The 23713-nt window shown below is 39.8% G+C and overlaps 2 protein-coding genes across 2 annotated transcripts; both read left to right on the top strand.

Annotated features, from left to right (window-relative positions):
• Positions 1-469: 469 nt before the first annotated feature.
• LOC106086711 (eukaryotic translation initiation factor 3 subunit B) lies at positions 470-10176 on the top strand. Its single transcript, XM_059360239.1, has 3 exons — positions 470-691; positions 776-2644; positions 9852-10176. Exons 1-3 carry the CDS (start codon positions 589-591, stop codon positions 9938-9940), a joined length of 2061 nt encoding a protein of 686 aa, XP_059216222.1. The 5' UTR covers positions 470-588; the 3' UTR covers positions 9941-10176.
• A 721-nt stretch (positions 10177-10897) lies between these two features.
• LOC131994321 (serine palmitoyltransferase small subunit B) lies at positions 10898-23679 on the top strand. The gene is made up of 2 exons (XM_059361088.1): positions 10898-11103; positions 23382-23679. Exons 1-2 carry the CDS (start codon positions 10983-10985, stop codon positions 23534-23536), a joined length of 276 nt encoding a protein of 91 aa, XP_059217071.1. The 5' UTR covers positions 10898-10982; the 3' UTR covers positions 23537-23679.
• The last annotated feature ends 34 nt before the right edge of the window (positions 23680-23713 follow it).

Below are 23713 nucleotides of genomic sequence, written 5' to 3'. Positions count from 1 at the left end.
GCGCCTTTAAATTACCAATGGCCATAAAGCTTCCGCGGCGATCGGTTATATGGACCGGAAGGAGCTTGCTCACCAATAGAGTATGGAGAGGATCCCTACCTCTACATACAAACTTGTGGCTACAACAACAACTGCATTTTGAGTGACATTTTTCTTCTAACATTTGGAAGAATATTTGATTCTCACTACAAATATAATCGAAACAATGTGTCGAAATTGTACTTACTTTTGAAATTTCGTTGAATTCTGATTTAAAAAATATGTAACAAGATGAAATTTTTAAATGAATTCCGATTGCTTTCAATTTCCAAAACGTACGTTCGTAGCTACACCTTAAATATGCAATCAGCTGACATTTTTCTGTACGTTGCTAAACTCTGGTCAATGCTTTCCAAACTACAGATAGACAATTGACGTTTTAAGACAAAGCAATGCCTTTCAAACTTCAACTGGTATTTTCACTAATGTCATTCAATACATTTTGACAGCCCTTTACATTTGACGTGACAATTGGCGTGGCTTCGTTTTCCCGATTTTTTGCAAATTTTTCTGTATTAACGCAAATTTAAGAGGAAAACAGCAGTAATTATGGCTAAAAAGAAAAGCGAGGAGTCAAACAATGACCAGGATTTTGAAGAGGAGCCGAATTTTGAAGATCCAGAGGGTTTTGTAGATGATATTCCCGATGAAGGTATGTAATCCACAAACAAGAAATGCAGACATAACCTATAAAATACAACAGTGTGCTGACTTGTCTGTCTTTTTTTTTTTGCAGAATTGTTGGCCGACAAGTTGGCTCAACGTCCCTCTGAAGCTGATGGTGTTGAAAATGTCGTTGTCGTCGATAATATCCCCATTGTTGATACATCCAAGTTGGAGAAGTTGAAGGGTGTAATTAGCAAAACTTTTTCCAATTACGGTGAAATTGTTAATTCTATTTACCCTGTAAATGAGGAGGGCAAGACTAAAGGATACGCCTTTATGGAATTCAAGAACTCGTCGCAGGCCGAAGAGGCTGTCAGGAATTTGAACAATCATCGTTTGGATAAGCAGCATACATTTATTGTCAATCTTTTTACCGACTTCCAGAAGTACGATAACATCCCCGAGAAATGGGAACCTCCCACACCTCAACCATTTAAGATGCTAAATGATTTATACAGTTTCTTATTGGATCCTGATGCATACGATCAGTATTGTGTGGCGGCTGAAACAATGCCAAATAATGTGCAAGTTGGATTTTGGCAAAATACTCTCCCCGAACCAACCGATTTGGAAACCCGTGAAAGTTTTACCGATACCTTTGTCAAATGGTCACCACTGGGTACATACTGTGTTACCTTCCACAAGCCTGGTGTTGCCATTTGGGGTGGTAGTAAGTTTACCCGCATACAACGTTTCCCACATCCTGGAACACAATTTGTGGAATTTTCTCCCTGCGAAAATTACTTGGTAACCTATGGTCCTACGCCAACAGGACAAAAGGTTGTCATCTGGGACATTCGTTCTGGAGCTGAGAAGCGGTCTTTTGTGGCCGATGGTGTTTCAATGTTCTCCATGTTCCGTTGGTCGCACGATGACAAATACGTGGCTCGTTTGGGTGATAGTTCCATCCATATTTATGAGTCTCCCTCATTCTACCTTATTGATAAGAAATCAATAAAGGTTCCCGGCATTCGTGGCTTTTCATGGTCCCCCACCGACAATGTTATTGCCTACTGGGTGGAGGAACAAAATCAAATCCCTGCTCGTGTAACCCTATTGGAAATTCCCAAGAAGCGTGAAATACGTAACAAGAATCTTTTCCACGTAGCTGATTGTAAATTGCATTGGCAAAAATCAGGAGATTATTTGTGTGTCAAAGTGGATCGTTATTCCAAATTGAAGAAGGATAAGAAGGACTCAGATGTGAAATTCTTGGGCATGTTCTACAACTTTGAAATCTTCCATATGCGTGAAAAGGAGATTCCCGTCGACTCGGTGGAAATTCGTGAATTAATTTTGGCTTTTGCCTGGGAGCCAGTTGGCAATAAATTTGCCATTATACATGGCGAGTCCAATAACTCCAACGTCAGTTTCTACGAAGTCAATAATGGTGTTAAGCCCTCTCTGGTGAAGAAACTTGAAAAGAAATCCTGCACTCATCTTTTCTGGTCTCCTCGTGGTCAATTCATTGTTATGGCCAATCTTACCATGGGAACTTTCGAATTTGTGGACACAAATAACAACTTCGTCATCACTGCATCACCCGATCACTTCCGTGCCTCTGAAGTTGAATGGGATCCAACTGGACGTTATGTTGTGACTGGCGTCTCCTCTTGGAAGGTGAAAGAGGACACTGGTTTCAATATGTACACTTTCCAAGGGCGCATCATTCGCCGCAGCATCCTCAAGAGTTTCGTTCAATTCTTATGGCGTCCAAGGCCGCCAACACTTCTCGGCGAAGAAGAAATCAAGGATATCAAGAAGAACTTGAAGAAGAACTACTACATCTTCGAACAAAAGGATCGTATGCGTATGACACGGGCTTCCAAGGAATTGTTGGAGAAGCGCTCCCAGTTATGTGAACAATTCATGGAGTACCGCAATAAACGTATTGCCGAATGGAAGGAACAGAAACCACGACGCATGCAGCTTAGAAATCGTAAGTACAAAAGAAGTTCATATTTGATTTATGTTCCATTATTATGTTAAATCACACCATTTCCTAAGCGCCTTAAAGATAATGACCTAAAAAGAACAAAAAAAAATTTCGTATGCGCTTTGGCAATTTCTTTCTCGACTAATATGAGCGTCTCGGTAGCCTAAAGCGGGGGGTCCTGGGTTCGATTCCCACCAGAGGCCTTGGTCTGTCGCTACTGAGGTGAACCTGTAAAGGGCTGCCACTCCTACCTTACCTAACATTAGGAAGAATATATTGTTTGTCGTATTTAGTACCGAACAAAAAAATTGGTGCAAGGCAAACCAGTAAAGAGCCATCAATAATGAAAGCTTCTTACAGTGACCACTTTTAAGCACCTACAGTAGTCTAGAGTGATAGTGGGCTGTGCACGTGGAAAGAGTTCAGATGCGAAAAGAAGTACCTGTGTATAATGTGCCTTCTCATCGCAATTGCAAGTCAGTGACACAAATGGTGTTCAACCCTGTACAACTCCCCATCACTGCAAACTCTGCAGAAAGCCCAATCTCGCAGTTCCCAGTGCGACAAAAAAGACTTGAAATTGAAATTATCAGTCCAGACCAGCTCCTATCATTTGTCTGAATTCATGGTTCCTCTGCAGCAGCAGTGCCGCCCTGTTTTGTGAAAAACTTAACCTGTCTTGTGGTCAGCATACAATCTACGTCTTCAGCTTACTTCTCTTTTTCGCGGTCATCATAGGAATCATCTTTCTAACAGGATGGTAGCACAGGGGAGGTTTCACTGATTCATTGGCTTGATCATCACTCATCGACAATTAAAACCTGGCTAGCTCGTCAGCCGCCTTATTTATTGCTACAACAGCAAAGCCTTACAGTCTTCCCTAATCTCGTGACAGTCGTTTGTACGTACCGGATTGACTCGATGGAGTCCTTCATCGGAAAACGCTGCCGCCTCAGTGTACAAGATACTGCTACAACAATAACATCCGGCACGGGAGCTTTGACCTCCGATCTGTGTAGTGCTCATGGCTATCACGAGAACCACGGGACGCGCCCGGTAGTTCTCAGATGAGCTTCTCATGATAAAGATGAGCACAGAGCACACAGATCGTAGCTCAAAGTCATCCCGTGCCGGGTAGTAGCCATATTCTTTATCCGAATTAGCTCCTTACATATAGCCAACCACTGTAGCGCAGAGGTTAGCATGTCCGCCAATGATGCTGAACGCCTGCTTTCGAATTCTGGCGAGACCACCAGAAAATTTTTCAGCGGTGGTTTTCCCCTCCTAATGCTGGCAACTTTTGTGAGCTACTATGCCATGCAAAAACTTTTCTTCAAAGAGGTTTCGCACTGCGGCACGCAGTTCGGACTTGGCTATAAAAAAATATAATTGCGCTTAAACTTAAAACGGAATACACTCATTTATATGTAAGAAGTTTGTCCTTGTTCCTTAGTGAAATGTTTATGGGCGAAAATTGCAATTTGCATATACCGTCAAAATTATACGAGGGCCTTTATATAAGAAGCTCTCACACATCGGCTCAAACCAGCGACTTTTAGACCGGCCAAAACGTCGAATTGATGGGTCATCCATCGACTTGGCACCCAACGACTTCTTTTATTTCCAAAGATGCTGTTTTAGCCTTCAATAACCATTTTTTGAAGGATTGAGCGCATGTAAAAGAGTATAAATCTTGGTTAAAGATACTATAAAAAACATTAAACCCATTTTTGATGACGAAAATTTGCATTTTCATTACAAGACCAAAAACTTATATTGCAGCCCTCGTGCGTATATCTTAATTTATTTGTATACAGTTATTATACAATCCATTATGACGGTGGGTGCTCAAATCCGGGAAGTCTTATCGAGTTTTATCAAAAGTAGTTTTAAGATAAACAGCGAGGGCCGTTGCCTTTGTCTAGCGTTCAAAGCCATCAATACAGCTTCCAACAGACGTACAGAATCATGTGTATACCATGGGAGTAGTGTAATTTGGGTAGACAAAAAATCTGCCATTACACAAAAACACATGCATTCGGAAAAGCGCAGCTAAAAGACAGGGTTTTCGACCGTGATTAATGTGATATTTATATCATAGAGGCGTTTTCCGCAATAATTTCGGTATAAGTACAACATACCAACGTACGGCCCTTGAAATCTTCACACCTAATATGGCTGACGAGTAATTCTAAAACAAATTACGAAACGCGTGCCATAGTCATTGTTGTTGTTTTAGTAGCCACATTTTCATGTGGAGGTGGCGATCCTCGTCAAGCTCCTGTAGGTGAGCAAGCTCGTTCCGGTCCAAAGGACCGATCGCCGCGGGAACTGGGTGGCATCCTAGGCACTCCGTATTTGTGCATTTATGAACAAACCACGATAAAATAGAGATATTCACTAGTTAGTCGATGTCCGACTTTGGAATTTGCGTTATGTGGATCGTTTGGGAATTGTAAGGGGCAATATCAGTTTATTTTTATCGCCTTATTTGACTAAAACCCCGTTTACACTGCCCTTTAAATATGGATTTAATGAACAGTGTAAACGGGGTATAATTGTGCCTCTAGAAAGCTTTGGGAGATAAGCGGCGGTCCTGACTTGTCTCCCAATTTCTATATGAGGTTCGTGATATACTCCCAAAATGTAGGTCTCTGTATCGGTCTATATGTTTGTTTGGAATCGTAATTTGGATTGAAATTTTTATTGTTGGGTTACTATCAACGCATTTGCCAATGAATATTCCACTAAGGAGCAGGGGGAAAACTTCTCAAATATCAAAGAGTGCTGTTCGATTCAAGTTCAAACTCCTCCTTGGGCACCCACAACAATTTCATCGCTGATGTAATCTCGAATATGGGAATGCTTTGTCTTCGGTTAGGTTTGAATATAAAGAGCCTAAAATTGTTTGTTCCCTTTTAGGGGGTTCCTTTACCATAACCATCACCATAACTTGGAATATCCAAAACCTCTGTTGTGCTGTGTACTCCGTAAGATAGAAGATTTCCAAAAAAAATATTTTTGGTTTCTATCATAGCTTTCATTTTCCGTTCCATAGAAATGTTCGATCCTTAAGCTCGTCTCGAAAGAGAAATGAAGCCATCATGACAAAATTATCCTCGCCCCAAACAGGCAAACAAAAATTAAAGTTTTTGAAATCTTTGTGCAAGACAAGAAGTTCTCTTTCGGCCCCAAAAGTACCTTTTTAGTACCATTTCAAAATTAATATTTTCCATCCCTTGTCTAGACCCGCTTGATCTAGAGGTTCTCTCTTGTAGCGCTGAACCTTACGCTCTTGATAAAGTAGATCTACCTTAAGGCTTCTGGGCGGTGGATATCTTTGTGTAAGAGCTGTTAAATGTGACGCCAAATATTTTGGAACATATGCCATAGTGGTTGGTATGTGTTGCGATCGCTGGCTTTCCTTTTCTACTTGCAAACAAAATCTCCGTTCATTGAGGTCGTCTCAAAAGTGAAACAAACAAAAATTGTAAAATTTAATAATTCGCCCTAACAGGCAAAGAACTTGAAAATGATACATTTTTTTATTACCCAAATTTGCGGATGATCATCCTTAAAAAATTTGCAGGACTTTATTCAGAGTAGAGCTATTTAAGTTTTAGCTTAATAATAAGAGATCTGCTTCTTGTAGTCGAATCCGAAATGCCGTAGAGCATCATCTGTCCGAAAAGAAAAGTTTTACAAGATTGGAGGCTTCACAAATGTCGCATTACACAACATTTTTCTGATGTTCTCGCAAGAGTACGAACTCAAACATTCAGCGTTAAAGGCTGGAAAGTCAATCATAAGCCACAGTGGACCATTAAAATAATAAAGCCGCAGCGTTTTATAAAAATATTTATTTTGTAAAATTGTGTTTTGATATATTCGACTTATTTCTGCAAATTCATTGTTTTTTGGTAATAATTGAGCTCGCGGTCTTAGTTTGTAGTTTATATTTTATTGTTTATTCGATATTTCGACTTCCCACGGCAGACATCGTCCGGAATACTGTTTAAAATTGGGGAACATACATACAAATATAATAAAAGCCAAACACAAGACGATTTCTAATGATAAACTTACGAACAATTAATTTCTACTATAGCGTGGTTGAGTCTTGCGTCGTTGGCAGTGCGATGCATACTAAAAATTGCATTTGTCGTCTTATTGCATTTTCCCCCCTTTCCTATGAGACTTCTGTAGCTGTGTGCAAGGTTATCAGTGTCGATCTTGTGGTTTATGCTTGTGGGTGTGTCCAATATGTGTAACATATATATGTTGAGATATCTCAAGCGTGAGTATTTTGTTGTAGTTGTTTTCACACTGCAAAACTGATACTCTCTTAAACTCGGGATTGTGATGCTCAGTTGCACAGTGTGTAGCAAGTGCTGTTTCCTGCGTGTTATTTTGTGACCTTAATTTCATATCCGATAAAGAATCGTATAAAATATCGAACTTAAAAGACTTGGTTGTTGCTGTTGTTGCGTTAGGAGATACCTTTAAGATACCCCTCACTAAGTACGATATAAACAATGTTTGCTATATGCACATTCGGAAGTTGGTCCTTGTAAAGTTTAACTCTGTAATGCTATTATGAAGGTGTACTTTGCGACTTGGACACTGAAAGTTAGTGAGCGTTGAATGATGACAAGCTAAGGGCTAAGCTGTTTTTTTCTTGATGGAACTAAAGTTGTTCGTGATTTCAACCAGTGTTCTTCACTTCTTGGGGATAATACTTCTACGCTGGTCTAAATTTGTGGGACCCAAATGAAAGGTATGCGAGCGAATAGATTGAATACAAATTTGATATCAAAATTTGGGTCCAAGTACCTAGGGGGCTGCCCCGACCCCAAAAGCCCTTCAAATAGGCATATTGGACGATAATGACAATATGGGACTCGAATGAAAGATATTCGGAAGAAGATTACGAGTATTGGCAGGAAGGAGGAATAGAGTATATATTGGGTTGCCCAAAAAGTAATTGCGGATTTTTCATATAGTCGGCGTTGAAAAATTTTTTCACAACTTGTGACTCTGTAATTGCATTCTTTTTTCTGTCAGTTATCAGCTGTTACTTTTAGCTTGTTTTAGAAAAAAAGTGTAAAAAAGCATATTTGATTAAAGTTCATTCTAAGTTTTATTAAAAATGCATTTACTTTCTTTTAAAAAATCCGCAATTACTTTTTGGGCAACCCAATAATTTCTTGATATTTTAAGGGGGCGGACCCTCCCCTGTTACCCCAAAAATCAAGATTGACCGATCGGGACAATATAGGTATCAAATTAAAGGTATTGAAGAGTAGAATACGTATATGGTATTTAAGTCCAAGTCCAAGGAACCCAGGGGCCACTCCAAACCCAAAAGTTCCCCAAACAAACTTATTGGACTTACATATCAATGTGGGACTCAAATGAAAGGTATTTGGGAGTTGATTAGGGATATGACATTAAACTGTGTGTCCAAGAATCTGGGTGGCGCTTTACCTCCAAAAATCGCTTCCAACAGATTATTTGACCAAATCAAACAAAGGGCATCACATGGTAGATATTTTTGAGCAGAGAGAGTAGCAGATGGAGTGTGGCGGTCAACGCTCATATAGACACCCTCCCCCATACGGTTGTATACACCAATCATGACGACAATATGGGGTTAAATTAAAGGTATACGGTTTTGGACTACTAATCTGATATCTTAATTTTGCTCATATATCTAGCGGATCACCTCACCCCAACAAACAGTCGATCAATCATAATGACCTAACAGGATACTGTGTGATTTAATTAATGTGTGGGGACACACATAAATGTAGGGCACCATACCCCAAAATTTATGACGTTCAGCGTGACAGGAGGAGTTGCAAACTTTGACGTTAAGAGCGCCCCGGTAGCCGAGTTGGTAGCGGGCTTGAATTACCAGTGCAGGGGTCGTGGGTTTGATTGCCGCCAGCAGCCTTCGTCTGTCGCTACTGTGGTATCACAATGGACTTAAAATTGTCTATGTGAGTCTGTAAACAACTGCCACTCTTACCTAACCTAAACCTTAACGTTAAGATTGCAACCATTTTTAGCTCATCGATAGACAAGACCAAACAATGTGCTGCTGGGCAACACTTTTTTGTTCAAAAGTTTTAAAAGGTTTAATAGTAAGAACTATCGCCACCGCACCTAATATATAGACTTGCAAATTACAAAAAAAAAAAAAAAAATAATACAAAAAAGACGAAATAATAATTATTTTATAGATAGTCATATAGTCATTAATAGACAAATACTACATGACAATCAATGTTTACGCGTTAAGCCCACTCCAAACGAGTAGTAGCACTAACATTTAAGTTAGCGCCATCTACTGGCTGTTTTCATGGATTTAGTTGAGGCATTTAGTAGTGATCAAAATTGATTATACAGCAATCATCTTCGTTATGACTTCGTTGCGGTTGTTTTCGGTATTATTTTTTAAATTTCTCACTCACTCTAAGACGGGCATTAATAATAATTTTCAAAAACACCAGATCTCGGAGAAATTTTGTTGGCACACATACGTTAACCTAAAATCAAAAGTAGAACGCGAATCTATTGGGTTGCCCAAAAAGTAATTGCGGATTTTTTAAAAGAAAGTAAATGCATTTTTAATAAAACTTAGAATGAACTTTAATCAAATATACTTTTTTTACACTTTTTTTCTAAAGCAAGCTAAAAGTAACAGCTGATAACTGACAGAAGAAAGAAGGCAATTACAGAGTCTCAAGCTGTAAAAAATTTGTCAACGCCGACTATATGAAAAATCCGCAATTACTTTTTGGGCAACCCAATAATTGAGGTACTAAGTGTTTCGTGGGTCACCCCACCCACAAATAAAAAACTCCTCAATTCGGCCATATTTACCGACCATGGCAGTATGGGTCTTAAACGAAATTGACTTCCACTTTTGAGACCAAGTCTGTGGGGATCCAGCACTCTTACTTATTGGGATTTAAATAAGAGGTATTTGAGAGTAGAAAAATCCACAGGAAAATTAAAATAAATTTTCAACTGACATTAGGCAAAAATGCCCAAATTAAGACCACTTTTCTCCAATATAGCATTATCGGGGCGCAGCAGAGCGGTCCGCGCTCAGCTGGTTTTATTATAAAAATCTCTTAATCAATTTCCGTTTGTGATTTTTAAACAAATGTTCTAACCCTAATTAACATTATTCTCTTTACAGATTTCGATACAGATAGTTTGGATACTGAAGAAGTCGATGAAGAAATTATTGAATTTTTGGTCAAAGAAGAAGTCACTGTTCTCGAGTAGTTCGCTTAAATATATTAAGAACAAAGCATTTTTTTTACCAATTTTTAAATCGCCAAAATAATCTGCAATAATTCATTTGTTCACACAAAAAACAAGACGTCTTGCTGCTGGTCTAGGGTAATTTTAAATCCAATAAAATCCAAGACGATACAGCAAGTAGCGTCAACAATTTATAATATAAGGCAGGATAACTAAAAACCCATACAAACAACAATAATAAATATCCTGCAAAGACAGTGTATTTTTTTTTTTCAATAAAACTTTTAAATATTGTGTATATGAAATAGAAATATAATAATTATCATTAGCTAAAACATAACTAATTAATTATTAATCAAATAAAAAACTATAAATATATAACAATTATAAAGATATCAGCATTCGTAATAAATGTCCTTTCAAAGAACAACTAAAATAAAAATACACTGGAAAAGAAAAACCAAACGAAACGCTTTTGCTTTCATTTTCTAAACGGGAAAACGCTAAACGGGGAATGACACGACATTATCTGCCGATAGCATGGTATCTTGGGGCGATAAGTTCAAAAAATTTAATCAAACACCTTTGACAATTGGACACCTGCCCACTCACTCTACCTGTTTACATTCTACGTAGAGATAGATAGTTACGTTATGACTAAGTCAGTTGTGAAGCCCGGTGGCCAAGAGAGTGAGTGGGCTTGTTGCTATTACATTTTGTGAGTTTATCAACATAACTCAATAATTGATAAGCAGCAATATCATCTTGACTGCTGTGTATATGTATGTACGTACATACGTACACAACAGAGTTCGCGTACCCACCATGTGTATGAGCATATAGCGAGAAAAAAAAAGAGTTTCATTATTAACAAACATTCATAACGCCGCACTCAAATCAGCCGAGCGTTTCAAATTAGCCGAAAAATACTACAAAATATAGATTATATATGCCTGCTATCGATTCGATTTGAAGAGGAAACCACAAATGAGTTAGTTGCAGTTTGGCCAGTGTCTTGTGTGGTAGAAATTTCAGTGTGTGTCTCTGCTCTTTCGGTTTTGTCATGCTTAATACAATCAAAAAGTCCTTTGAACGCTTTATAGGCTACATTAAATGGTTGCACATGCTTTATGAATTAAATACATATTTGTCGATGTGCGAGCCTTGGGAGAAGGTGTTCTTAAGTAAGTATTCCAGATAAAACAAGTGCGAATTTCGGTTTTCGTTTTTTTTTTTAACACATGTTACGGCTTCGAATAAATACCATGTGAAATCAGTGCCAGTTTGTTTGCCATATCACATGCCATTGCCAATTTACATATAAACGCAAAGTGGGAAGTGGGAGGCTAAGTGCCACAACAGTACTATACATATGTATGTATGTAGCCATGACATAAATGGTGCCAAGCTGGCGACATGTCACAAGCATTTGCCCTATTTATTTCACTAAAAACACTCTATTTCTTCTTCATGGGCAGAGAAAAGAAATTTTGTTGTGTCTTAATTGAAGCAATTCAAAAATAAAAAAATTACCACCACAAATTCGGTGAGCACCACAATGTTGCCAGTGACCCTACCTATGGTATGAATATGTAATAGTACAGTTGATGCGTTTGTTTTGAATCATATTCGTAACAAATAAATGTATAGTTAAAGTCAAGCAAAGCTGACCTTTAGGCACTGGGGAAATAATAGCAAAGATATGTCATTTGAATGAAAGTAATAAAATGGGAAAATGTTTAAATATTGACAGAAAATGTGCTTAACTGTTTGCTGGTGGGTAATATTGGGTTGCCCAAAAAGTAATTGCAGATTTTTTAAAAGAAAGTAAATGTATTTTTAATAAAACTTAGAATGAACTTTAATCAAATATGCTTTTTTTACACTTTTTTTCTAAAACAAGCTAAAAGTAACAGCTGATAACTGACAGAAGAAAGAATGCAATTACAGAGTCACAAGCTGTGAAAAAATTTGTCAACGCCGACTATATGAAAAATCCGCAATTACTTTTTGGGCAACCCAATACATACCTACATAGGGTCTATATCTTAGAGTACATGCTAATTAAGTGCTCCATACACAATTTTGTCCTGTATCATCATCTATAGCTTCAATATAATATTTCTAAAGTGTAAAATAGAGTAGCCTTACAAAGAACTAGCAACATTGGTTATTAAACGTCTGAAATGATTTAAATAGACCAAGTCACCTACTAAAATCTTTGCCTTCTTTCGAAAGCCCGGTTAGGTTGCATTAAAAAAACTTTCCAGTATTGTTAATTTTCTCTATTGAAAAAGAAAAGGTCACATAGGTTGGCCGCGATAAAATGGCCCTTGGAAGTAGAGAAGAAATCTGACATGCAGATTTGTGCTCTAGAGTAGAGATGTGCGCGTGAGTGATTTTCAACTCAAGCTCACGCACGATCTTGAAAAAAAAAATTTTACTCACGCACGACTTTTTTATGTCGACTCACGGCCTATATATTGATATAGCACAGATCTCTGATACTTTACTTGACTTTTGTTTTAATAGGCTATGATAGAACATTTGCTCCACTTAGCCATACGTAGAATAGAGTTCCAAGCGCCTCGATCTTCTGCGCTCATTTTATAATCTCTGAACCACTTGATCTTTCCATCGGGCTTCTGGTCTTCCCGGTTTGCGTGTACCACCGTGTTTGCCTTCAAAAGACTTCTTTGCCGGAGCTTCTTCATCCATTCTGGCGTTGTATTTTGTGATTCGTGTGACTATGCTATCGTCCTTATACAGCTGGTGGTTCATACGTCGCCTATATTCTCCATATATCCATTATTCTACATTTTGTCTCAAAACTGGTGTCATTCGTTTCGGTTACGGCGGTACCGAGGTAGATAAAGCTGCTGACTATCTCAAAGTTGTGGTTTCCAATTTCTCCATTTTCTTTATCTGCTCGGTTGTACAAGTTGTTTTGGGAGTTGAAACCATCCATTTCGTCTTATCTCCATTTTCTGCCAGACCCATTTTCACTGACTCTCTTTCGATTCTTTCAAAGGCTGCAGTTACTATTTTCGGTGACCGACCTATGATGTCGATGTCGTCAGCGTAGGCGAGTAGCATGTGTGCTCTTGTGATTAGTGTGCCATATCTATTCACATCTGCATCTCGTATAATTTCTCCAGCAGGATATTAAAGAGATCACTCGATAGGCTGTCTCCTTGTCTGAAACCTCGTTTGGTTTTAAATGGTTCCGTCAAATTCTTTTCTATTCTTATTGAGGAACGCATATCAGCAGGTGTCATCCTGCAGAGTCTTATTAATTTTGCAGGGATACCAAACTCAGACATGGCTTGAAAAACCTTTTAACGTAAAGGGGTATCGAAAGCGGCTTTGTAGTCAACAAAGAGATGGTAGTTGTTGATTTGCCTTTTCACGTCTTTTCCAGGATATGGCGCAGTGTGAATATTTGGTCCAGGGTGGATTTACCAGGTCTAAAGCCGCATTGATAGGGCCCAATCATCTCATTGACTTTTGATTTTAATCTTTCACACAGTACGCTCAAGAGTATCTTGTATGCGATGGGGATGATACTTATTCCGTCTTGTCTTCTTTCTTGTGTACGGGACATAGAATGCTGAGGTTTCAATCATTAGCTATGCGTTATTCTAGCCAGATTGCGCAGATAAGCTGATGCATACGCCTTATAAGCGTGTCGCCTCCGATTTAAAATAGTTCAGTGGGTAGCCCGCCGGCACCTGCTGCCTCGTTGTTCTTCAGTCGGGTCACTGCTGCTTGGACCTCATTCTGACTAGGAGGTAAACATTCTATACCAACATCATTAACTGGTTCTGCGGTATCCTCTTCGCCACCAACGTCGGACACTAGCAGTTGAGTAAAATGTTCTTTCCATATCCTCAGCATGTTATCTGTGTCAGTTAGTCAGTCAGTTCCTTCTTTGTCTCTGCAGGAGGATGTGCCGGACTTCATTCTAACTCCTGTAATCACAGGAGTTAGAATGAAACACTCACGCTCACGTCTTTTCATTTCCTTTTTCTTTCTGTGGAATAGACGTTTCACCTTTCTCCTTTCCTCCCGATACCTCACCTTTATCTGGCGCGTTGTTACTGATTGCAGAGTTGCTTTGTATGCCGCATTCTTGGCTTCAGTAGCATCTCGACACTTTTGGTCGAGGCTTCCGGTACCCAAGTACGGAGTTCGCGGCATTTTCCAAGGTGTTGGCAATGGTTTGTCACAGCGTCATTACATCATCGAAACAAGGAATGATTTCATCAAGCAGTTGGGTCAGTCGAGTGGAGTATGCCGCTACCATCTGCTATGTTTGCACCTTTTCAATGCCGAGCTTCCGTGCAGTGTCAGATCGTACTTTCCTCGCCAAGTTCAAACGGGTACGAACCTTTGCTGCAACACGGTAATGATCCGAATCTATGTTCGGTCCACGGATCGATCGTACATCTAACACGCTGGATGAATGCCTTCCATCTATCACAACGTGATCAATTTGGTTCCTCGTGTTTTGATCGGGTGACAGCCATGTGGCTTTGTGAATATTTTTATGTTGAAATCTGGTGCTACTAACTACCAAGTTTTTTGCCGCGGCGAAATCTTTCTGCCTCAACCCATTACTGGACGTCATCTCGTGGAGGCTAAACATTCCGACCGTTGGACCAAAGATGTCTTTCCTACCTTCGAATTAAAATCACCCAGAATGATTTTAATATCATGGGCAGGGCAATGGTCATATTATCTCTCTAGGCGCTCGTAGAGAATATCCTTGGCCTGCACGTCCTTGTCTTCCGTCGGCGCATGGGCACAAATAAGACTGATGTTGAAGAATTTGGCTTTTATGCGGATTGTGTCTAGCCTCTCATCCACCGGAGTAAAGCTGGAGACAAGGTGTTTCAGTCTCCGAATAACCACAAAACTACCACCAAATTCATGGCTCGTGTTATGGCAGCTATGGTATAATTTGTCACCGTTTGGTGTTGTAGTGACGCAATTCCCCGTCCATCGCACTTCCTGTAAGGCGGTAATATCTGCCTTGTACTACTCTAATACATCCACCAGCGCGTATACTTCACCTTCTCTATAGAGAGTGCGGACATTCCAGGTGCAGATCCGCAAATCATGGTCCTTTTTTCGTTTGCGTGGATCGTCAACGTTGGGGGTGTCTGTTTCCACTATTCCTTTGTTTCTCATAGTAGTTCTCATAGTTTTCCGGGGGCGGGTTACTGGCCCAGCGCCCCAACCGCATGGGTTTTGTGGGATTGCACATGTATGCCTTATTGTGGCGAGCCGCTTGCTCCAAGATCCGACGCTCGCCTCCAGCCGCTGATGTTGGCCATTGGCTATTTAAAGGCGCCAATAACTCGCTTTGTCATCTAGAGTATCATTGGCACTCAGTATTTAATTAAGAGCCAGTGCCACCTGACTCCTCGCTGAGCTTTCCACCATTCGCAACCTGTGGACGCGCCCGATAGCTTTCAGCTAAGCTTTCCGTGGTAACGATGGACACTCCACAAGTCGGAGTTCAAAGTTCCAGCCTGTGTGGTGCTCATAGTTATCCCGTGTCGGCCGGGGATCTCTGCTACTAAACTGTCGATATATTCATAGACAATCTGTCGTTTGTTGGAATCACTCTACAGCCTTAAGTTCAAAGATGGCTTATATATTGATATAGCACTGATCTCCCGATAAGAAATCTTGACTTCATAAATGTGGTGTTTTTGACCCGATTTCAACGAGCAATCCTGCCGAATTTGGATTAGGCGATCTCCCGATTTAAGGGGTTGAGCCCATTCTTAAGCTGTACTACCCATTTTCGACATTTCAGTTAGTTACATGGTACATAGAGACCTCAACATGTGAGTATGGACCAGATCTGACCATATTTGTAAGCAGCTGGCATATTGCCCTGTTTTCCGATTGAAGGAAGGATGGCAAAAAGCCGCATTTCTTACCCAGTATTTACGAAATTCGGAAGTGATCCTTCAACCGGGTGTTTTTCGTGAAAAATGTACGAAAAAAATAGTCAAAATCGTAAAACTATTTCCAAAAAAAAAGTCACAAAATCGTCGCTCCTAGATTTTGCAATTTTTGATGTTTAGAAGACCTCTTGAAGTTCAAATAATGAGGACTGCTCGATTTTGATTACCATTACATTAAATAAAACAATAAATGTATCAAGGAGTTAGGAATTACGTGCTATTTACAAAATCCTTAATTGTTTTTCATACCACTCCCCTAAGTTGGTTGATGTCTGGTATAGTGTCCCCACCGAAGTGCCGGTATCTAAGAAGCGAAATCCGGGCAATGACAAAGGAAATGCTCCAACGTCTCATCATCTTCCTCGCATGGTATCACTTGTCGCACCGATTTTGCATAAGTGAGCTCATAGTCCTATGTGTCCAGTTATGACACCAAAAGCTATACTAACATCCTTCTTACTTCCTTTCAGCCATAGCCTCGTCCTCTCACGATCCGGATCACCCCGTAAGATTTTCACCGTCCTACTGTCTGTTCCGCTGTTCCACAGTGTTACATGCGTATTTTTCGCCCACGATCTTAAATCGGTCTGCGTCGCCACCAAAGGCTTAGAGTTCACCAAGTTTATCGACGGCCGTTCTCTCGCCTTCACCTCCAAATCGTCTGCCCTTTAATTTCCCCTTACTCCGTTATGACCCGGCACCCAAACGATGTAGATTGTGCCATTCTCAGAGAAGGCGTTAATCTCCTTCTTACACGTTCTGGTTGTTATTGCCCTTATGGCAATTTTACTGTCCGTAAAGATGTTCACAATCGACGTCCTCGCGTTACCACCACACCACTTAAAGCATTTCACAATCACCCGGATCTCCACCTGCAGTACCGTATTATGGTCAGGCAGTCTAATATCAGTCCCTGGGTTCTCAATGTAGACCCCCAGGCCCACTCTGTCCTCTAGCATTGATCCATCCGTGTAGCATGATCTTCCAGATGGCAATACTAGGGTTTCGTCAATGCAAGACTGCGCCGCTGGCAGAGAAAGAGTGTTCCATGGAGACCCTCCAATCCTCATACTCACATCTAATACCTCCTCCCTAACCCTATTCACAAAGGCAGCGGTGTTACCAAGTGTTATTAGGTCGTTAGCATCGCTCCCTATTAGTACCTCGTTTCCTGTCTGTTTAGCTTTCCTCACCAGCCGTTGCAGCTCCGACGTGGGTGGTGATGCCAGGTATGCTCCACCGTCTCTTTGTCTCACCACTATTGCATCCGACGTTGACAACTCTGGGGAAAATATATAATTCAAATTTTTATGGCAAATAACGCAGGTCCTAGGCCGAGTACCAGTGTTAGCATAGAATAATTGGTGGTTGAAATGGTTCAGTCCAGAAATTTTGTTCAGGGTCGTCCATGGTTCCTGAATAAAAGCAATATGAATCTTGCTCTTGCTGCTTTTCTCCATCAGAACGTTTGTAGCAGACTCGCTCCGGTGGAGGTTTATCTGGATTACCTCAATCATTGGCCCTCCAGTAAATGAGCATCATGGGAGTAGGTGATGATCTCATCGTCTGCTCCCTGTTCTTTAGACTGCATTGACTTTCCTGTCACTGCACTGCCTGATGTCATCGTATTAGGTTCTTTGCCTGGTCTCCTAGTCTTATCCTAGTCTTCCGACTCTTTGTAAAGTCGGTAATGGTTCTATCGTAGGGTCCCTGTTCGTTAGGCTGTATTGAGTTTTCATTCCCTGTACTGCCTGATGTTTCAATACTAGGATCTTTGCCTATCTTAGTTTTCCGAATCTTGAGTAAATGGGATTCTTGGGAGTAGGTGGTACCAACATCGGCTCCCTGTTCGTTAGGCTGCATTGAGACTCCCGTTGCTGCGCTGCCTAATATTTCAATATTAGGATCTTTACCTATCCTAGTCTATCCGTCTCCGGGTCCCTTTTTGTTAAGCTGTGTTGGGTCTCTCGCCACTGCACTGTCTGATATTTTAGTGTTAGTATCTTTGCTTATCCTAGTCTTTCCAATATTGAGAGAGGCCGTGATTGTCTCGTCGTCAGCCCCCTGTTCGTTGGGCGGTATTGAGTCACCTGCCACTGTATGGCCTGATGTCTCAATATGAGGATTTCTGCCTATCCTAGTCTTCCCAATCTTGAAAAAGACAGTCTTGCTCCCATAGTGCGCCATGCCTTTATTCTTAGCCAAACCCCTTACGGAGACTTGATCAATGCCAACCATAAGGAGAGTTCCTTTCTCCTTCTATTCCCTGTGGAAGACCTTCCACTTCTCTGTGACCAAACCTTGGTTTTGCTTGCCCAAGAATCCCAACATGCGTTCCGTGGCAAAATTATTACCCCGTCCCTTGATGAAGACCGTCGCCTTTGTAAGCTGGGGAATGTCCATCTTTCTCACCAGGTCGAGCTTTGCACTCTCCCAGGGAGCATGGATACCTCTGACGAGCTGTTTGACGGTATCAATACATTCCGCCTATGATAAACACAGCATAAAGACGTCCCCTCTATACTCGCAGCTCATCATTTGTATGGGTGGACCCTCTACAGAGTTCCACACATGTTGGAAAACCAGCTCGTTAATCAGATCCTTGGGACCGATGATTGATTACTTGATTACTGCATAAGTCAGCTCATCTCTGTTGTGCTTCTTTGCCACTCTGACGTAAGAGGGTGGCTCCTTACCATTCTCAGCGACCATCTTCCCCTTCCGTGATGGCTGTGGCCTCCGTTTGGAAGTCACAGTCATCCATGGAGGCTCAGGGGCCGTGAGCGCTTCCTTCGTTCCTGTTCCGACTTAGTCTGCCTCTGCAGGACACTGTCTGGAGTCTCTATTGCGGGATGGATGGCTTGGTTTTCCCAGAGTACTTGAAATCGGAGAGCTTTTATTCTTCTTCAGCATTTTAGCAGTATTCTGCTCTTCGGGAGATCTAATTATTTTTCCAGCTTCAGTAGAAGTGCTTAGCATCCTGCTAAGCATCCTTCACCCGATTGCGCTGTCAGTACATACTCCTCTGCCTCCTTCGTCGTGCCCCGGATCGCTTTTTCGGCCTGCTTGTGAGCTTAGTAGAGCCTTTGCTCACTTCTGTCGTCATCCCTCGATTTGGCTGCGATGACTGTTTCATTGACACCGTCGCTGTCTGAATCCGAGTCGGAAACACCACCTTTACTTAAAGGCTGGGGACGAACTGTGCATATCCGTTTCTTTCTCATTAATTAGTCTGACTAGTTGTGCGCTTGATGCATTACTCTCGACTACAGATGCCAAGACACCCATACCTATAGGAGGGAAATACAACACGCTATGATCTGACGCCACCACCGCAGCTGTTGGGTCTTTGCAGTCCATTTGTAGTCTACGAAAAGGCTTTAAATTTTTTTCGTAATAGGTAGTACCTATTCCTAGATAAGGATATTTTTTTCTTTGAGGAGCGAAATAAAATGCCGTCCGCTCCACTTAACGGCTACAATTAATTATTTAATTAATAAAAAAAAGAGTTAACTTAGTTAATATAGAAATAGTTAATTTAGTTTCATATAAGAGTTCATACCGAGCAAATCTTACCGATACAAGTGTCAAATTGTTCTTGTATAGCTATCTCCGAATGTAGAGAGTCCAGCACCGTAAGGGAATATAGATTCGAGACAAACATGTCAGAATTCCTTTGAATCCAAGGAATTTTTGTTTGGGCCAAAGTCAGTTGTTTGTTTTCGGTAACCACCGACGTGCAAAAAGATAACAAGAGTGGCATATGATCAAAAAATGGTGTTTTGCTTCTACCCAAAGCAAAATTTAATTATTTTAAAAAATGACAGCAAAAGGCTTGTTTATCTGCAAGAACATGAGTTTCATATAGGAAAAAGATATCAAACTGACTAATAAATCAAAAAAAAAACATTTATCATACATTAATTTAGGGTTTAAATTTGCCACCGAATGACACACTACTAATTGCTAATTTGGTGATGATTGAGTAATAGAAGATACATTGCCAGCATTGCACTATGGGCCCTATGACCAGTTTCAGGGGCCAAAAGTCAATTTTTGAACTTAATAATCACCAAAAGGTAACAACGGTATTTTGTTGCTATGACTTTGGAAAGCTCAAAAATAAAATATTGGACCTAGTTGGCAACTCTGTATTTAGAAATCATCTGATAAAAATGTCGTTAGTTGTGGTGTTTAATAGTTCGGTTTTTTCTTTCAAATCAAATTATGAAAAATAAACATTTGTTTAAGTTTAAAGTGTATTGTAATGAAAGAAATGGAAAATGATCCTACCGAGATGCAATCTAAGAAAAAATTACGAAAATTTGCTAAACTGCTGTTCTAGACTATAATTTTGTGTGTTAAAGTGTGTCGTCTTTGGTATGCAGTTTACCTAATTTTTCTCGTGTTTCTTGGAGCTTAAGTTTGTTCGTCCGACCTCGTCCGACCAATCTTCATCTTTCATCTGGTTTCAACTGCAGCAGTTAACCGTAAATAGGAAAATACGATACATGTTGATTTCTTGAGCCCCAAGTCGCAATTACTATCCGAATTGGCTAAAATTTTGCACACTGACTTCTCCTACGACCGCCAACATTCACGCCAAGCATAGCCCAAATCGATTCATTAACTGGTATAGTTCCCATATAAATCGATCTTTCGATTATACATCTTGAGCCTCTAGATGACGCAATTCTTATTCGACTTGGCTGATTTTGCACGAAGATTTCTGCTATTATCTCCGATATTCAAGCCAAGTATGGCCTGAATCGTTCAATAATCTGAAACAGCTCCCATATAAATCGATCCTGGATTTGACTTCAAGAAGAAAAATCGAGGGATAAGCTTTTATGGGAGCTATATCAGATTTAAACCGATTTGGGCATTATTTTGCACGATTGTTGGAAGTTATAATAGTACACTGCGTTCAACATTTCAGCAAGTTGGATAAGTATTGCGCCATCTAGGGGCCCAAGAAGTGTAATCCGGTGATCAGTTTATATGGGAGCTCTATCAGGTAATGAACTAATTTGAATCATATTTGCAAGTGCAACAACAGGGCAAGGTTCATTTCAATCGACTGGTGGTGGTCTTGAGTGTCAATCATACTGTGTTTGTATATATAAAACTTTCCTCATATCAGGATTTCTTTTTATTAAATCAATTTTTGTTTATTAATGTAATGCTTCCCGACATCTCACCCAAATATGGTTCAGATCAGACTATATTTATATATAGCTGCCATATAGACCGATTTGCCGATAAAGGGTCTGAAGCCCATAAAAGCTTTATTTAATACCCGACTTCGCTGAAATTTGAAACAGTGGGTTATTTTAAGCCTTCCGACATCTGACCTCAATACGGTTCAGATCGGACTATATTTGGATATAGTTCCCATATGGACCGAAGCCCATAAAAGCTTAATTTTTTAACCGATTTCGCTGAAATTCGAAACAGTGACCAGTTTCAGGCCTCCCAAAATATGACTTCAATATGGTTCAGATTGGACTATATTTATATATAGCTGTCATATAGACCGATTTGCCGATAAAGGGTCTGAACAACATTAAAGCCTTTCTCATTACCCGATTTCGCTGCAATTTGAAACAGTGGGTTATTTTAAGCCTCTTGAATTCTGACCTAAATATGGATTAGATCGGATTATATTTAGATATAGCTGCCATATAGACCGATCTCCCGATAAAGGGTCTGAAGCCCATAAAAGCTTTACTTTTTATCCGATTGTGCTGAAATTTGAAATAGTGGGTATTTTTAGGCCTCCGAACATAGGACCCAAATATGGTTCTGATCGGACTATATTTAGATATAGCTGCCATATAGACCGATCTCCCGATAAAGGATCTGAAGCCCATAAAAGCTTAATTTTTTTACCGATTTCGCTGAAATTTGAAATAGTGGGTAGTTCTAGGCCTCCCAACATAGGTCCCAAATATGGTTCTGATCGGACTATATTTATATGTAGTTGCCATATAGACCGATCTGCCGATAAGGGGTCTCAAGCCCATAAAAGCCACAATATCTGAGAAGTTTGCTCGAAATCGGTTCAGATTTAGATATAGCTCCCCTATATATGTTCGTCCGATTTGCAGTAATACAGCAATAAAATGGTCATTTGTTAACCGATTCTCTCGAAATTTGGCAGGAAGGAGTTTCTTATGACTTAATACTACTGGTGAATTTCATAGAAATCGGTACAGATTTGGATATAGCGCCCATATAAGTTTGTCCGATTTGAAGTAATACTGCAATAAAATGGTCTTTTGTTAACCGATTCTCTCGAAATTTGGCAGGAAGGATTTTCTTACGACTCTCGATATTAATTTCTTTGAAATCAGTTCAGATTTGGATAGAGCTCCCATATAAATATATGTTCGTCAAATTTTGTTCGTTTTTACATTTTGAACATTTTTGCTTTGCTCGAAATTTGATACAGGAATTTTAATAACCCATCTAATTCATCCGTCGAGGTCCATCAAAATTGGTTCAAATTTGCAAATTTTGCCCATGAACATTCCACTAAGGAACAGGGGCAAACTTCTCACATATCAATAAGTGCAGTCCGATTCAAGTTTAAGCTCAATGATAAGGGGTCTCCTTTTTATAGCCGAGTTCGAGCGGCGTGCCGCTGTGCGACACCTCTTTGGAGAGAAGTTTTACATGGCATAGTACTTCACAAATGTTGCCAGCATTAGGAGGGAAAAACCACCGCTAAAAAATTGTTCTGGTGGCCTCGCCAGGATTTGAACCAAGGCGTTCAGCGTCATAGGCGTCTGCACAACGGTGGGCTCCACAAATTAAAATTGGTTCAGAATTAGTTATAGCCGCCCTTTTGTATTTATAGGGTAGGTGTAGGGTATTATAAAGTCGGCAACGCCCGACTTTTGCCTTTCCTTACTGGCTTTTTGTCTGAATATGCCAATCGATACTATCTGCAAAGTTCAATTTTTTGCAAAAAATAATCAATCCGACATTGAATACATCCTATAAGACACGTTGCGCCTATAGAGGGCGCTATTTTCATTGAAATTTTGTCTTTACAAAAAATTTCATTGAAATTTTGTCTTTAGAAAAAATTTCATTGAAATTTTGTCTTTAGAAAAAATTTCATTGAAATTTTGTCTTTAGAAAAAATTTCATTGAAATTTTGTCTTTAGAAAAAATTTCATTGAAATTTTGTCTTTAGAAAAAATTTCATTGAAATTTTGTCCTTGGAAAATTCATTCCTCTTAACAAATAAAACATGCCTTTCAGTGCAATAGTTTCCATTTCCAAATTGACTACAAATGAATGTGCATTTTCATTATTCGATCATATGTTTATGGGCATTAAATTGTCGTTGAGATAAGAAAACTTTTATTTTTATTTCGTATGATTTTACTTTATAGTAGTTAGCTTCAATCGGCACATGAGCGATAATGAAAAAAAAATGATTCATTAATTTTTCTCTATTTTTTTTTCAGATTGTCTATTTGCCGTTACCATTAGTATTATTGCATACTCAACTTTAGTGTATATACCGCCATACTTATATACACTGATAACTTATATAAATCCAGGAGCAGCTGCCATAACATTTTCCGACCCCTTGATAATGGCGGGGGAAACGGAGTTGTGATAACTACAAATTAATTATTAAGAAATTTCAGTTTAAGAAAATAATTTTAATTTTTAATATTTAGTCAATAAAATATAGTCATATGAATAGAAGATCTTGAATGAAATGTTATGAAATTTCAAATAGCTAGCTGAGCCCGAGCTGCTCCACCGTTTTGGAGTGCCGCAAAATAACATC

Source organism: Stomoxys calcitrans, chromosome 1 (assembly GCF_963082655.1).
Source record: "Stomoxys calcitrans chromosome 1, idStoCalc2.1, whole genome shotgun sequence".
Classification (NCBI taxonomy): domain Eukaryota; kingdom Metazoa; phylum Arthropoda; class Insecta; order Diptera; family Muscidae; genus Stomoxys; species Stomoxys calcitrans.
The sequence above is the reverse complement of the archived record's forward strand: the minus strand, read 5'-3'. Positions and strand labels throughout refer to the sequence as shown.

Excerpts from the sequence above, each read along its gene's own strand:
- LOC106086711 (XM_059360239.1), top strand. The coding sequence starts at position 589 with ATGGCTAAAAAGAAAAGCGAGGAGTCAAACAATGACCAGGATTTTGAA. Across the intron at positions 692-775 it reads AGATGATATTCCCGATGAAG|AATTGTTGGCCGACAAGTTG; the intron begins GTATGTAATCCA and ends TTTTTTTTGCAG. Across the intron at positions 2,645-9,851 it reads ACGCATGCAGCTTAGAAATC|ATTTCGATACAGATAGTTTG; the intron begins GTAAGTACAAAA and ends TTCTCTTTACAG.
- LOC131994321 (XM_059361088.1), top strand. The coding sequence starts at position 10,983 with ATGCTTAATACAATCAAAAAGTCCTTTGAACGCTTTATAGGCTACATT. Across the intron at positions 11,104-23,381 it reads TTGGGAGAAGGTGTTCTTAA|ATTGTCTATTTGCCGTTACC; the intron begins GTAAGTATTCCA and ends TTTTTTTTTCAG.